Source organism: Solanum lycopersicum, chromosome 12, assembly GCF_036512215.1.
Source record: "Solanum lycopersicum chromosome 12, SLM_r2.1".
Lineage (NCBI taxonomy): Eukaryota > Viridiplantae > Streptophyta > Magnoliopsida > Solanales > Solanaceae > Solanum > Solanum lycopersicum.
The window spans coordinates 16,678,252-16,691,464 of record NC_090811.1 but is presented as its reverse complement, the minus strand read 5'-3'; the positions used below and the strand labels follow the sequence as shown (position 1 = coordinate 16,691,464).

Genomic DNA, 13,213 nt, shown 5'->3' with positions numbered 1-13,213 from the left:
AATTTTTGTGGGAATTTATAGGATAAATTGACTAAAGCAGACCTAATTTAACCAAATTCGGTGGGAAAAAGGAAGCCACCATCTAGCCAAAACGGGAAATAAAAAATATTTCCCCAGCCTCCATCCGTCGTATTTCTCCTCTCCTCCTCCTCCTCATCTTCCTCCTCCTCCTCTTCTTCTTCTGCTCTCCTCTTTGTTTGCTTGCTCTTTATCTTCTTCTTCTTTTCGTATATTGTGGGACTTGGCTGCTAGTGCTTCAACTTTCTTCTTGAATTAGATTTAGTTAATCTATAGTTAGTGGACCAAATTTCGTTCTGTATCAATTGGAATTACTTCATAAGCGATTGAGTCACACACCATTGTTCTAGTAAGTAAAATCAATAGTTGTTTTAAATTATTCATCATCATCTGATCTGGGTACTTGCAATATTTTCAATAATTTGTATTCGTGTTTCCAACATATGACTATATATGTTGCAACATTTGACTATTGTAAAATAATATAGCCATATGTAGCAACAAAAATGTTATTTCAATCGCAACAGAATAGTTATATGTTGCTACATATGACTGTTCTTTTGTGACAAATAAATCACATATAGCAACATATTTATGTTATATGTAGCAACAAAAAGATAATTTCAATCGCAACAAAATAATTATATGTAACAACAAATGACTTACATTTCGTAACAAAAAAGTCATATGTGGCAATATATAACATAAACATGTTGTTGCATGTGATCTATTTGTGACAACAATACAGTCATATTGTCACATTCGTGTTTACCCCCTAGACGTAACCGACATCGTCGTCCTTTGAATGATTAAGACTAGCCTCTTAGTTTCAAGTCATTACTGTAACGACCTGTTAGTCGTTTTGAGCAGTAGAGTTTATTTCTGGTAATAACTTTTTGGGTCGACGGATCCCACGACGGACCGGCATGGGCATGACGGACAGTCGAGGGGGTCTCGTTCCAAAACACTTAGAATTCTGAAAAATTGGGTACTGAGAACAACTCTCTGAATTTCGTGACGACATGGCAGGACGGACCGTCGTGGGCACGACGGACCGTCACAGACCCTTTGATGAAATTTAGTCTCTGAACTTTGTGACGGAAGCAGCAGAACGGACCGTCGCAGGCACGACAGACCGTCACAGGTTGCGTAACCCTGACTAGGTCGGAATTCTGTTAAAAGTTTTAAGGGGCGTTTTGGACTATTCCTGCTCATAATTATAAAGTTAGTGGGTTAAGGTTAATAATTCAATCACTTGGGTGTTAAAGGAGATAACCTTGGAATAAATAGTGGGTTACTTTTAGCATCTTTTATACTTAATTATATGGTAATTAGGGTAAAAGAAAAAGGGTTTGAATAAGGAAAATATAGAAAAAACAGAGAGAGGAAGGGAGAGACGAGCGAGAGAAAGAGAAGAACGAAGAGGAAAGCAAAGCATTGACAAAGTAGATTGCGTGATCACAATTCTTCGGTGGAGGTAGGTTATGGTTTATGCTATTTCATAGTAAACTTTTAATAGCGAATGATATGTGTTGGGTAGTATTGTAACGTCTTCTATATGCTTAATTGTGTGCTTGTATGTTGTGATTATATAATTGTGATAAAATAAGCATGATGAGGCGTTGAATCTTAAATCTTAAAACCTCTTTGTTAATGATGATGCCTTGGTATAAAAGAAGGCTTGATGAACTAAAAGAATGAGGTTAGGGGATCGGGTGTCACGTTCCAGCACCAGGATAGTATAAATGGATCGGGTGTCACGTTCCGGCACAAGGATAGTATAAATGGATCGGGTGTCACGTTCCGGCACCAGGATAGTATAAATGGATCGGGTGTCACGTTCCGGCACCAGGATAGTATAAATGGATCGGGTGTCATGTTCCAGCACCAGGATAGTATTAATGGATCGGGTGTCACGTTCCGATACCAGGATAGTATTAATGGATCTGGTGTCACGTTTCGACACCATGATAGTAGTAGTGGATCGGGTGTCATGTTCCGACACCAGGATAGTATGAGGAGAATCGGAGTGTCACGTTCCGACACCAGGATAGTAAAGAGAATGAATCTTGAATTATGCTAATATACTCAGATTTAATGAACCTAATTCCTAAATGAGTATGGTATGGAGGCTTGAGTCCTCATAAATGTGCTTGGGTTGTGGCACATGGTGATGGTACTGGTTGTTGTTGTCACTTGTTAAGTATGTGGTTGGTTTTATGTTATTATCTGATATGTATTGCTTTCTATTTTGAGTTGGCCGATGATATCTACTCAGTACTTGTGTTTTGTACTAACCCCTACTTGTATGTTTTCTCTTTGTTATTTGTGGAGTGCAGCAAACGTACCGTCGTCTTCAACTCAACCGCAACTCTAGCAAGTCTTCACCATGTCAGATTTCAGAGTGAGCTATTGTTCCTAGCTCGGACTGGATTCTCTCTCATTCATGTCTTGATGTCCTTGAAGTTCGTACATGGACTATCTCTTGTATTTGTTTTAGCTTCCTAGACATTCTTAGATTTAGTAAATTGAGGATAGATGTTCTTGTGATGATGACTTCCAAATTTTGGGGAATGATAAGTATTGAATTTAAGAAGTTATTAATTGATTTCGTTAATGAGCTTTAAGTCTTCCGCATTATTTTCTGTTTAATATGGTTGAAATGTTGGGGTTTAGAATGGTTGGTTCGCTTACATAGTAGGATACGTGTGGGTGCCACTCGCGACTCGTTTTGGGTCGTGACAAACTTGGTATCAGAGCATTAGGTTCGTTGGTCTCATCACACAAGAACGAGTCTAGTAGAGTCTTGAGGAACGGTAGGGGGACGCCTTTACTTTTCTTTGAGAGACTACAAGACTTTAGGAAAATTCCATTCTTTCTACCTTCGTCCTATTACTTGGAGCCAATTGGTATCTAGGTGATACAAATTGGTATCTGACCATCTTCACTCTATTTCGCAAATGGTTAGAATTAGAGCAACAACTGCGCCAACACCAACACTGGCAAGACAAGATGCGTCTGAGCTAGCCACTGGGGCTGTAGCTCGAAGAGGAGCAGTGGCAAGAGGCCGTGGTAGAGGTCGCGGGAGGACGTCCTCTAGAGGAAGAGGACAAGCACCTGGCCCATCTAGTACTATGACGGTGACTCCTCTACCGACTGAGGAAGTAGTAAGAGAGGGGGAGGAAGGGGATAATGAGCAAGTGCAGAATGAGGAATTACCACCCCAACCTACCCCAGAGATGATTAATCAGGTTCTTGCTTATCTTAGCGGGTTATCTGATCAGGGCCAGACACCTCCTGTGTTCTCTGCACCAGCACCTCAGGTTCCGGGAGTACAACATGCAGCTGCTGTGGCTCCCCGCATGGATGCCTCATTGGAAATAGGCATGTTTCCTCGGTTGACTACAGGGCCTATAATGACAAGTGATCAGCATGAACTTTTAGTAAGTTCTTGAAATTGAAACCTCCAATCTTCAAGGGTGACTACACTTCCACTCCAGTTTGTATCATCTCCTTCCTTCGTGCAAAGAGAATGGTTAGAAAGGGTTGTTTAGCTTTCTTGGCACACCTCAGGGACAATACTACCCATGTACCTTCAATGGAGTCTGTTTCGATAGTCCGTGAGTTTCTGGATGTGTTTCCTGCAGACCTTCCTGGTATGCCACCGGATAGGGATATTGGCTTTTGCATTGATCTGGAGCCGGGTACTCGCCCCATTTCCATACCCCCCTTATGGGATGGCTCCCGCTGAGTTAAGAGAGTTAAAGGCCCAACTTCAAGAGTTGTTAAGCAAAGGCTTTATTAGACCAAGTGCATCCCCTTGGGGTGCTCCTGTTCTGTTTGTGAAGAAGAAGGATGGAAGTTTTCGGATGTGCATTGACTACAGACAACTGAATAAGGTAACTGTTAAGAACAAGTATCCTCTTCCTCGCATCGATGATTTGTTCGATCAGTTACAAGGTGCTTGTACCTTCTCAAAAATCGATTTGAGATCTGGTTATCATCAATTAAAAATACGGGCAACGGATGTGCCCAAGACTGCTTTTCGGACCAGGTATGGGCATTATGAGTTCTTAGTAATGTCTTTTGGGCTTACGAATGCCCTTGCTGCTTTCATGAGCTTGATGAACGGGATTTTTAAGCCATATCTGTATCTCTTCGTCATTGTTTTCATTGATGACATACTGGTATACTCGAAGAGCAAGAAAGAACATGAGGAGCACTTGAGAATGGTATTGGAAATGTTGAGGGAGAAAAAGCTTTATGCCAAATTCTCTAAGTGTGAGTTTTGGCTAGATTCAGTGTCCTTCTTAGGGCACGTAGTTTCTAAGGACGGAGTGATGGTGGATCCTTCCAAGATTGAAGCAGTGAAGAATTGGGTAAGACCTACTAATGTTATAGAGGTAAGGAGCTTCGTTGGTTTAGCTAGCTACTATGGTCGATTTGTCAAGGGATTTTCTTCCGTTGCTTCCTAATTGACAAACTTGACTAAGCAGAGTGTTCCATTTGTATGGTCGGACGAGTGTGAAGAACGCTTTCAGAAGCTCAAGACTTTGTTGACTACTGCACCGATTCTTACCCTGCCAGTGGAAGGTAAGAATTTCATTGTTTACTGTGATGCATCCTATTCTGGTTTGGGTGCAGTGCTAATGCAAGAGAATAATGTAATTGCTTATGCCTCGAGACAATTAAATGTGCATGAACGTAATTATCCAATCCACGATTTGGAGTTAGCGGCAGTAGTATTTGCATTAAAGCAATGGAGGCATTATCTATATGGGGTTAAGTGTGAAGTCTATGCGGATCATCGTAGTTTACAGTATGTCTTTACTCAGAAAGATTTGAATTTGAGACAGAGGAGATGGATGGAACTACTGAAGGACTATGATATCACTATCTTGTATCATCCGGGAAAGGCTAATGTGGTGGCGGATGCGTTAAGTAGAAAGGAAGGGAGCATGGGAAGTCTAGCTCACTTGCAGGTTTCTAGACGCCCATTGGCTAGAGAGGTTCAGACTCTGGCTAATGACTTTATGAGGCTAGAAGTAAATGAGAAGGGAGGATTTTTAGCCTGTGTGGAGGCAAGATCTTCCTTTCTTGATAAGATTAAGGGAAAGCAGTTTACTGATGAGAAACTGATCCGGATTCGAGATAAGGTATTGCGAGGAGAGGCTAAAGAAGCAAAAATCTATGAGGAAGGTGTTTTGAGGATTAAGGGAAGGGTATATGTACCCCGCGCCGATGATTTGATTCACACTATTCTTACAGAGGCTCATAGTTCAAAGTATTCTATACATCCTGGTGCAACCAAGATTTATCGTGATCTAAAGCAACATTTTTGGTGGAGTAGGATGAAGCGTGACATTGTTGATTTTGTTGCTCAATGCCCGAATTGTCAGTAGGTAAAGTATGAACACCAGAGGCCTGGAGGGACACTTCAGAGAATGCCCATTCCTGAATAGAAGTGGGAGAGAATTGAAATGGACTTCGTGGTTGGTCTTCCAAAGACAATGGGTAAGTATGACTCTATTTGGGTAATTGTTGATAGGTTAATTAAGTCCGCTCACTTCATTCCGGTCAAGGTGACTTATAATGCAGAGAAGTTAGCCAAACTTTACATCTCAGAAATTGTTCGATTGCATGGAGTTCCACTTTCCATTATATCAGATAGGGGTACACAGTTTACTTCTATGTTTTGGAAAACATTGCATGTTGAATTAGGTACTAGGTATGATCTTAGTACTGCATTTCACCCTCAGACCGATGGTCAGTCTGAGCGAACGATTCAGGTTTTGGAGGATATGCTTCGTGCATGTGTGATAGAATTTGGTGGTCATTGGGATAACTTCTTACACTTAGCAGAATTCTCATACAACAATATCTATCACTCAAGTATTGATATGGCCCCATTTGAGGCACTGTATGGGAGAAGATGTAGGTCGCCCATTGGGTGGTTTGATGCATTTGAGGTTAGACCTTGGGGTACTAACCTTCTGAGGGAATCATTAGATAAAGTGAAATGCATTCAAGAAAAGCTTTTAGCGGCTCAAAGTAGGCAGAAAGAATATGCAGATCGAAAGGTTAGAGACTTGGAGTTTATGGAGGGTGAACAAGTCCTACTGAAGGTTTCCCCATGAAAGGGGTGATGCGGTTTGGTAAGCGAGGTAAGCTTAGTCCGAGGTACATTGGTCCATTTGAAGTTCTGAAGCGTGTGGGGGAGGTAGCTTATGAATTAGTTTTGCCCCCAGGACTCTCAGGAGTGCACCCGGTATTTCATGTGTCTATGCTGAAAAGATACCACGGGGATGGAAACTACATCATTCGTTGGGATTCAGTTCTTCTTGATGAAAATTTGTCTTATGAGGAGGAGCCTGTTGCCATTTTAGATAGAGAAGTCTGCAAGTTCAGGTCAAGGGAGATTGCATCCATCAAGGTCCAATGGAAGAATCGACCAATTGAAGAGTCCAATTGGGAGAAGGAGGTTGATATGCAAGAAAAATACCCACACCTGTTTACAGATTCAGGTACTCCTTTCGCCCTTGTTTTTCTTCTTGTGATCGTTCAGGGACGAACGATGGGTAAATTGGTATCTATTGTAACGACCTGTTAGCCGTTTTGAGCAGTAGAGTTTATTTCTGGTAATAATTGTTTGGGTCGACGGATCCCACGACGAACCGTCATGGGCACGACGGACCGTCGAGGGGGTCTCGTTCCAAAACACTTAGAATTCTGAAAAATTGGGTGCTGAGAACAACTCTCTAAACTTCGTGACGAAATGGCAGGACGGACCGTCGTGGGCACGACGGACCGTCTAAGACCCTTTGATGAAATTTAGTCTCTGAACTTTGTGACGGAAGCAGCAAGACGGACCGCCGCAGGCACGACAGGCCGTCACAGGTTGCGTAACCCTGACTCGGTCGGATTTCTGTTAAAAGTTTTAAGGGGCGTTTTGGACTATTCCTGCTCATAATTATAAAGTTAGTGGGTTAAGGTTAATAATTCAATCACTTGGGGGTTAAAGGAGATAACCTTGGAATAAATAGTGGGTTACTTTTAGCATCTTTTATACTTAATTATATGGTTATTAGGGTAAAAGAAAAAGGGTTTGAATAAGGAAAAATAGAAAGAACAGAGAGAGGAAGGGAGAGACGAGCGAGAGAAAGAGAAGAACGAAGAGGAAAGCAAAGCATTGACAAAGTAGATTGCGTGATCACAATTCTTCGGTGGAGGTAGGTTATGGTTTATGTTATTTCATAGTAAACTCTTAATAGCGAATGATATGTGTAGGGTAGTATTGTAAAGTCTTCTATATGCTTAATTGTGTGTTTGCATGTTGTGATTATATAATTGTGATAAAATAAGCACGATGAGGCTGTTGAATCTTAAATCTTAAAACCTCTTTGTTAATGATGATGCCTTGGTATAAAAGAAGGCTTGATGAACTAAAATAATGAGGTTAGGGGATCGGGTGTCACGTTCCGGCACCAGGATAGTATAAATGGATCGAGTGTCACATTCCGGTACTAGGATAGTATTAATGGATCGGGTGTCACGTTGCGGCACCAGGATAGTATAAATGGATCGGGTGTCACGTTACGGCACCAGGATAGTATAAATGGATCGGGAGTCACTTTCCTTCACCAGGATAATATAAATGGATCGGGTGTCATGTTCCGGCACGAGGATAGTATTAATGGATCGGGTGTCACATTCCGACACCAGGATAGTATTAATGGATCGGGTGTCACGTTCCGACACCAGGATAGTAGTAGTGGATCGGGTGTCACGTTCCGACACCAGGATAGTATGAGGAGGATCGGAGTGTCACGTTCTGACACCAGGATGGTAAAGAGAATGAATCTTGAATTATGCTAATATACTCAGATTTAATGAACCTAATTCCTAAATGAGTATGATATGGAGGCTTGAGTCCTCATAGATGTGCTTGGGTTGTGGCACATGGTGATGGTACTGGTTGTTGTTGTCACCTGTTAAGTATGTGGTTGGATTTATGTTATTATCTGATATATATTGCTTTCTATTTTGAGTTGGCCGATGATATCTACTCAGTACTTGTGTTTTGTACTGACCCCTACTTGTATGTTTATTTCTTTGTTATTTGTGGAGTGCAGCAAACGTACCGTCGTCTTCAACTCAATCGCAACTCTAGCAAGTCTTCACCACGTCAGATTTCAGGGTGAGCTATTGTTCCTAGCTCGGACTGGATTCTCTCTCATTCATGTCTTGATGTCCTTGAAGTTCGGACATGGACTATCTCTTGTATTTGTTTTAGCTTCCTAGACATTCTTAGATTTAGTAAATTGAGGATAGCTGTTCTTGTGATGATGACTTCTAGATTTTGGGGAATGATAAGTATTGAATTTAAGAAGTTATTAATTGTTTTCGTTAATGATCTTTAAGTCTTCCGCATTATTTTCTGTTTAATATGGTTGAAATGTTGGGGTTTAGATTGGTTGTTTCGCTCACATAGTAGGATACGTGTGGGTGCCACTCGCGACTCATTTTGGGTCGTGACAATTACATTCGTAGGTTAAAAAGTGCGAAAAATTTAAAACTTTTATCATTACTACTTGAGGTTTACATAAACCGCTACATACACATAATATATATTCATATCGAGTATACATAGACCCTTCATGTAGGAAAGTTACATAGCCTTCTACTTTTATTGCACATTGATATACCGTGGTTTTACGGTATTATTAATACTTTTTCCTTACGTTTAGTGTGTCCAAAAGACTTTTTATGCTAATTTTTATATAAGTTTCTCCTTATTTGTAGGAAATCTGTCCAAAGATGAATGCGGAGGTTTTTGAGCGAAGAAATGCATAATAGACCACCTACGGAGCCTGTGACGCTCCGTCATGCTTGTGACGATCCATAGGTGGCAGCGTAGTGCAGCTGCTGAAGGAAGATGGGGAAGTCTGACCAAGTATGGGGTTACGGAAAACGTGACGGACCATCGTAGCCATGACGGTCCGTCCTGCAGGTTCGTTATGAAGATCAGAGAAGTAGCCCCACTACCCATATTCTAAGAGTTCAAGTGTTTTGGAACGAAGACCCTCGACGGGCCGTCGTGCTCGTAACGATCCTTCATATCTGCCGTCGAGGGTAATGAAGAGAGAAGCAGAAGAAATTTCATCAAGTATGGGACAACGAAGTCCATGACGGTCCGTCGTGACCACGACGATCCGTCGCGATGTCAGTCGATCCAGCCGCGTTTTTGACAAATTTCCAGCAAATAGAGTCCTTGTTTAATTAGGTTTTTATTTTCTATAAATATTTCGAAAAACCTCATTTTTGAGGTTAGCCTCTTGATCATTGTTAGACCTTTGAATATTGGGAGACTCTTGATTATTTTGTAGACTCTTTGAGAGAGTATTGATTATCTTGAGACTTTTATCATTGATTGTTGGTGATTTTTGCTGATTAATCAAGTGAACTTTAGGATTTTACTCTTTCTCATCGAAGTAAGTGCACGAATTCTTATATCACATATTTGAATATTGTAATTATGACTATTGGTAACTAAACTTCATAACTAGGGTTGTGGGAACAATAGGCTAATAATGAGGTAAAACCTAACTAAAATAACAATTCTAGAATAGTGTCTTGCATGTAAAGCGATATTAGAGAGATGAAGTAGAGAGGAAAAATGATTGATTTTATTATGAGGGAAAGCCCTCTATTTATACTACTAAATTTACATATCTGGCCAATGTAAGTGACCGACATTTACTTTATACATGACCTAATTATATTTGGCCAACACTAAAAATAAAATACTCACTATTTCTACTTTACATAATGGCCTCTTCTTTTTATTTCTGGCGGACACACACTATTTACTTTATGACTAAGAAGACAAAATACTTTTTATATAATTTGGCCTTTTATGTCCGACACACTAACTTTCTACTTTATTTCTTTACATACTGGCATTTACCTTTACATATGGCCGACACTACTCATTCGTACTTTACATATGTCCTCATTCTAGCTGGACTTCAGGAATATAGTTATCTTCTCCATTACATTTTGTACATAGGTGATCTGGATACTTTTGTCCTAATAGTTTACAGTATCTGGTCATCAAGCTTGGAGAAATAAAATTTTTTCTGATCGCTCTTGTTGTAGGTGTTTGTTCTGGCTTCAGTAAACTTAATATCCATTGTCGTACTTCTTCCATATCTGCTGCCCTTATCTCTTTACAATTGGAGTATATCATTTAGTGTGTCGGCCATAAAAGGCCAAATTATGTAAAAAGTATTTTTTCTTCTTAGTCATAAAGTAAATAGTGTGTGTCGGCCAGAAATAAAAAGAAGAGGCCATTATGTAAAGTAGAAATAGTGAATATTTTATTTTTAGTGTTGGTCAAATATAATTAGGCCAAGTGTAAAGTAAATGTCGGCCACTTACATTGGCCAGATATGTAAATTTAGTAGTACAAATAAAGGGCTTTCCCTCATAATAAAATCAATCATTTTCCATCTCTACTACATCTCTCTCTAATATCGCTTCCACCCCACATTGGTATCAGAGCTAGTTCACAAAAAATAAGATATGGACAAATTATTTGATAAACATAATTTCAAAAACAGAATACAAATATGTTTGTTATTTGAAAAAACAGTATGAACAAAGAAATATATAGGCAACAATTGATAAGAAAAACAAATGAAAAAAGACAAGAACTACAACATAGGAAAGAAAGATTAATAGAAAACATGTTAGCAGGAGTATGTAATAAATCAATATTAGCACAAAGAAAAGTTTTATTTATGTTAGAAATACAAATAGATCACCTTGAATATAAATTACAACATAACATAATTTATAAATTATAATGAATAAAGAAGAGTTTGCAGTAGATGAAAAGACATATGAAAATCAAGATGGATTAATGATAAAAATAATATTTTCAAACCTAGGAAGACGATATAAAAAAATAGGAAATAATTTATGTTTAATGTTAGGAAAAGAAACAACAAAATTAGAAGATGGTCTAACAGCTATGATAAGAATAACAAAAGAAAATGAAGAAATAGACAAATCAAAAGAAATTGAAAAAATAACAATACAAGCAAAACAAGAAGTACAACATTTAGAAGAAATAAAAAATACAAGAATAAGTGAATTAGAAAAAGAATTAGCTAGGTTAAAATTATTATATGAAACTAAACAAAAAGAGAAACAGATAGAAAAGGAAAAAGAATTAGAATTAACTAATGAAATAAAAGAGATGGAACAAAAACTAAATGAAGACCTTGAAATAAATGAAATAGGCGAAAATGAATCAGATACAATAAATGACCAAAAATCATAAATAAGTGATATAAGTGAGACATACACAGAAATTCTAGAACAGGTAAATAAGCCGAAAAAATTAGAAATAAACACAGGAGATATGAAGCGACCTAGTATGTCAAGAGTTAAAACTCCAGACAATAGTCCCAGAAATAGTCGTAGAATTAGTCCTAGATGGACACCACCAACTTATTATACAGAAAGTTATCAGCAATCAGATAGAACTAACGCAATATGGAATAGTAGATTAAATAAAAATTGGACACCAAAATCAATAAACGAACAATATAGTTTCTTAGATCTAGATTGTGTTACAGATATAAATAAAGCAATATTACTATGGATAGGAAATATATCTAAGCAACTAATAGATAACAAAATAAAAACAACAGAAACACCAAGGTATATAGAAAGAACATTTGTAGGAAAAACAAGATTATGGATAGAAAATTTACCCTTAGAAAGTTTAGAAGTACTTGGAAGTGACAAGAAAATGGATGGATCTCCATCAGTAACAAATATAGATATACTAGATAAATATGAATCAACAATAAGAAATGAATTTGGAGGTATGACCACAGATATAAGAGAATAGAACAGAGAAAAAATAATAAATAGGCAACTTATGACAAAATTAGCTATATGTAAAATGTGTTATACAGAAGAATACACTTGTGCATTTAAGGAATACTATTACAAAGCAAAATACAATTTAAATGAAGCAAAAGAAATAAGACAACAATATTTTACAAAATTACCAGAACCATTTAGCACAAAAATAATTAAAGATTGGAATGATGAAGGATTAGTAGATACTTTAGGAGCTAGAATAAAAATTTTACATCAATGGTTCATACAACTATGTGAAAACCAAAAAGAAAAATTAAAAATGGAAAAAATACTAAACAAGAATTTAGCCTGTTGTAAAAATAATATAGCACCACTTTGGATGTACAAATAAAAAGCAAAATCCTAAAAGGTATAAAAATTATAGAAAAACTAAAACCAAGTATAAATATAAGAAACCAAGACGAAGATATTATATAAAAATTATAAAATAAAAAGACCATATAGACCAAAAAGAAAAATATCCCAATGTACTTGTTATAATTGCGGAAAGATAGGACATTTAGCTAGAGATTGCAAACTACCCAAAGATCCGAAAAGGAAGCAAATTGCAGAAGTAATTATATATAATGACAAATATATGCAAATAGAATACATAGACTATGAATTAAGTGAAGACGATAGTATATATGAAGTATCAGATATAGAAACTGAAAATGAAGAAGAAAATATAAATCTAGATAATAATGAAATAGATGAAGAAATATAATGTCTAAAGATGAAATAAAAATAATATCTTAAGAAGATTATCAAAATGAAGAATTATCAGACCAAAAAATTATATTTGATACTACAATTTTTGAACAAATAAAAGGAAAATAATTAGACTTAAGTGTTGAAAAAGTACTTGAAATACCTACTTTAAGAAATTGGTTTAAAAGACAAAAAGAAGAATACTATGTAGTTAGTCAAAAAGAACATATTATAGATTGTAAATATGCAAAAGGAAAAGTATATATACCTATACTAAGTAAATGAATAATAAATAAAGAAATACAAGATATAAAAGCTAAAACACCAATAAAATATGTACATTTAGGAGGAACAGAAATATTAATAAAAGCTTGTTTTAGAGAAGGAATTGTAACGACCTGTTTAGTCGTTTTGAGCAACAAACTTTATTTCTGGAAAAACTGGCAGAAGCGACGGACCCACGACGGACCGTCATGGGCACGACGGACCATCGCAGGGTCTCATTTCAAAACACTTAGAAAATCTGAAATTGGGTACTGAAAATCGA

At 37.5% G+C, this 13,213-nt stretch overlaps 1 protein-coding gene across 2 annotated transcripts in view; it reads left to right on the top strand.

Annotated features, from left to right (window-relative positions):
• The window catches only part of LOC138340752 (uncharacterized), a 27,599-nt gene extending 18,164 nt beyond the window's left edge, over positions 1 to 9,435 (top strand). Inside the window, exons 3-4 of one of the 2 annotated variants that reach the window (XR_011213526.1) lie at positions 8,151 to 8,215; positions 8,821 to 9,435. Coding sequence is in view for 1 of the 2 variants with exons in the window: in XM_069292853.1 (XP_069148954.1) it covers positions 2,979 to 3,473 (495 nt within the window). In the remaining variant the exon portion in view is untranslated. Of the gene's footprint in view, positions 1 to 2,357; positions 3,496 to 8,150; positions 8,216 to 8,820 lie in introns of those variants that run through there. The other variant, XM_069292853.1, reaches the window with a different exon arrangement.
• The last annotated feature ends 3,778 nt before the right edge of the window (positions 9,436 to 13,213 follow it).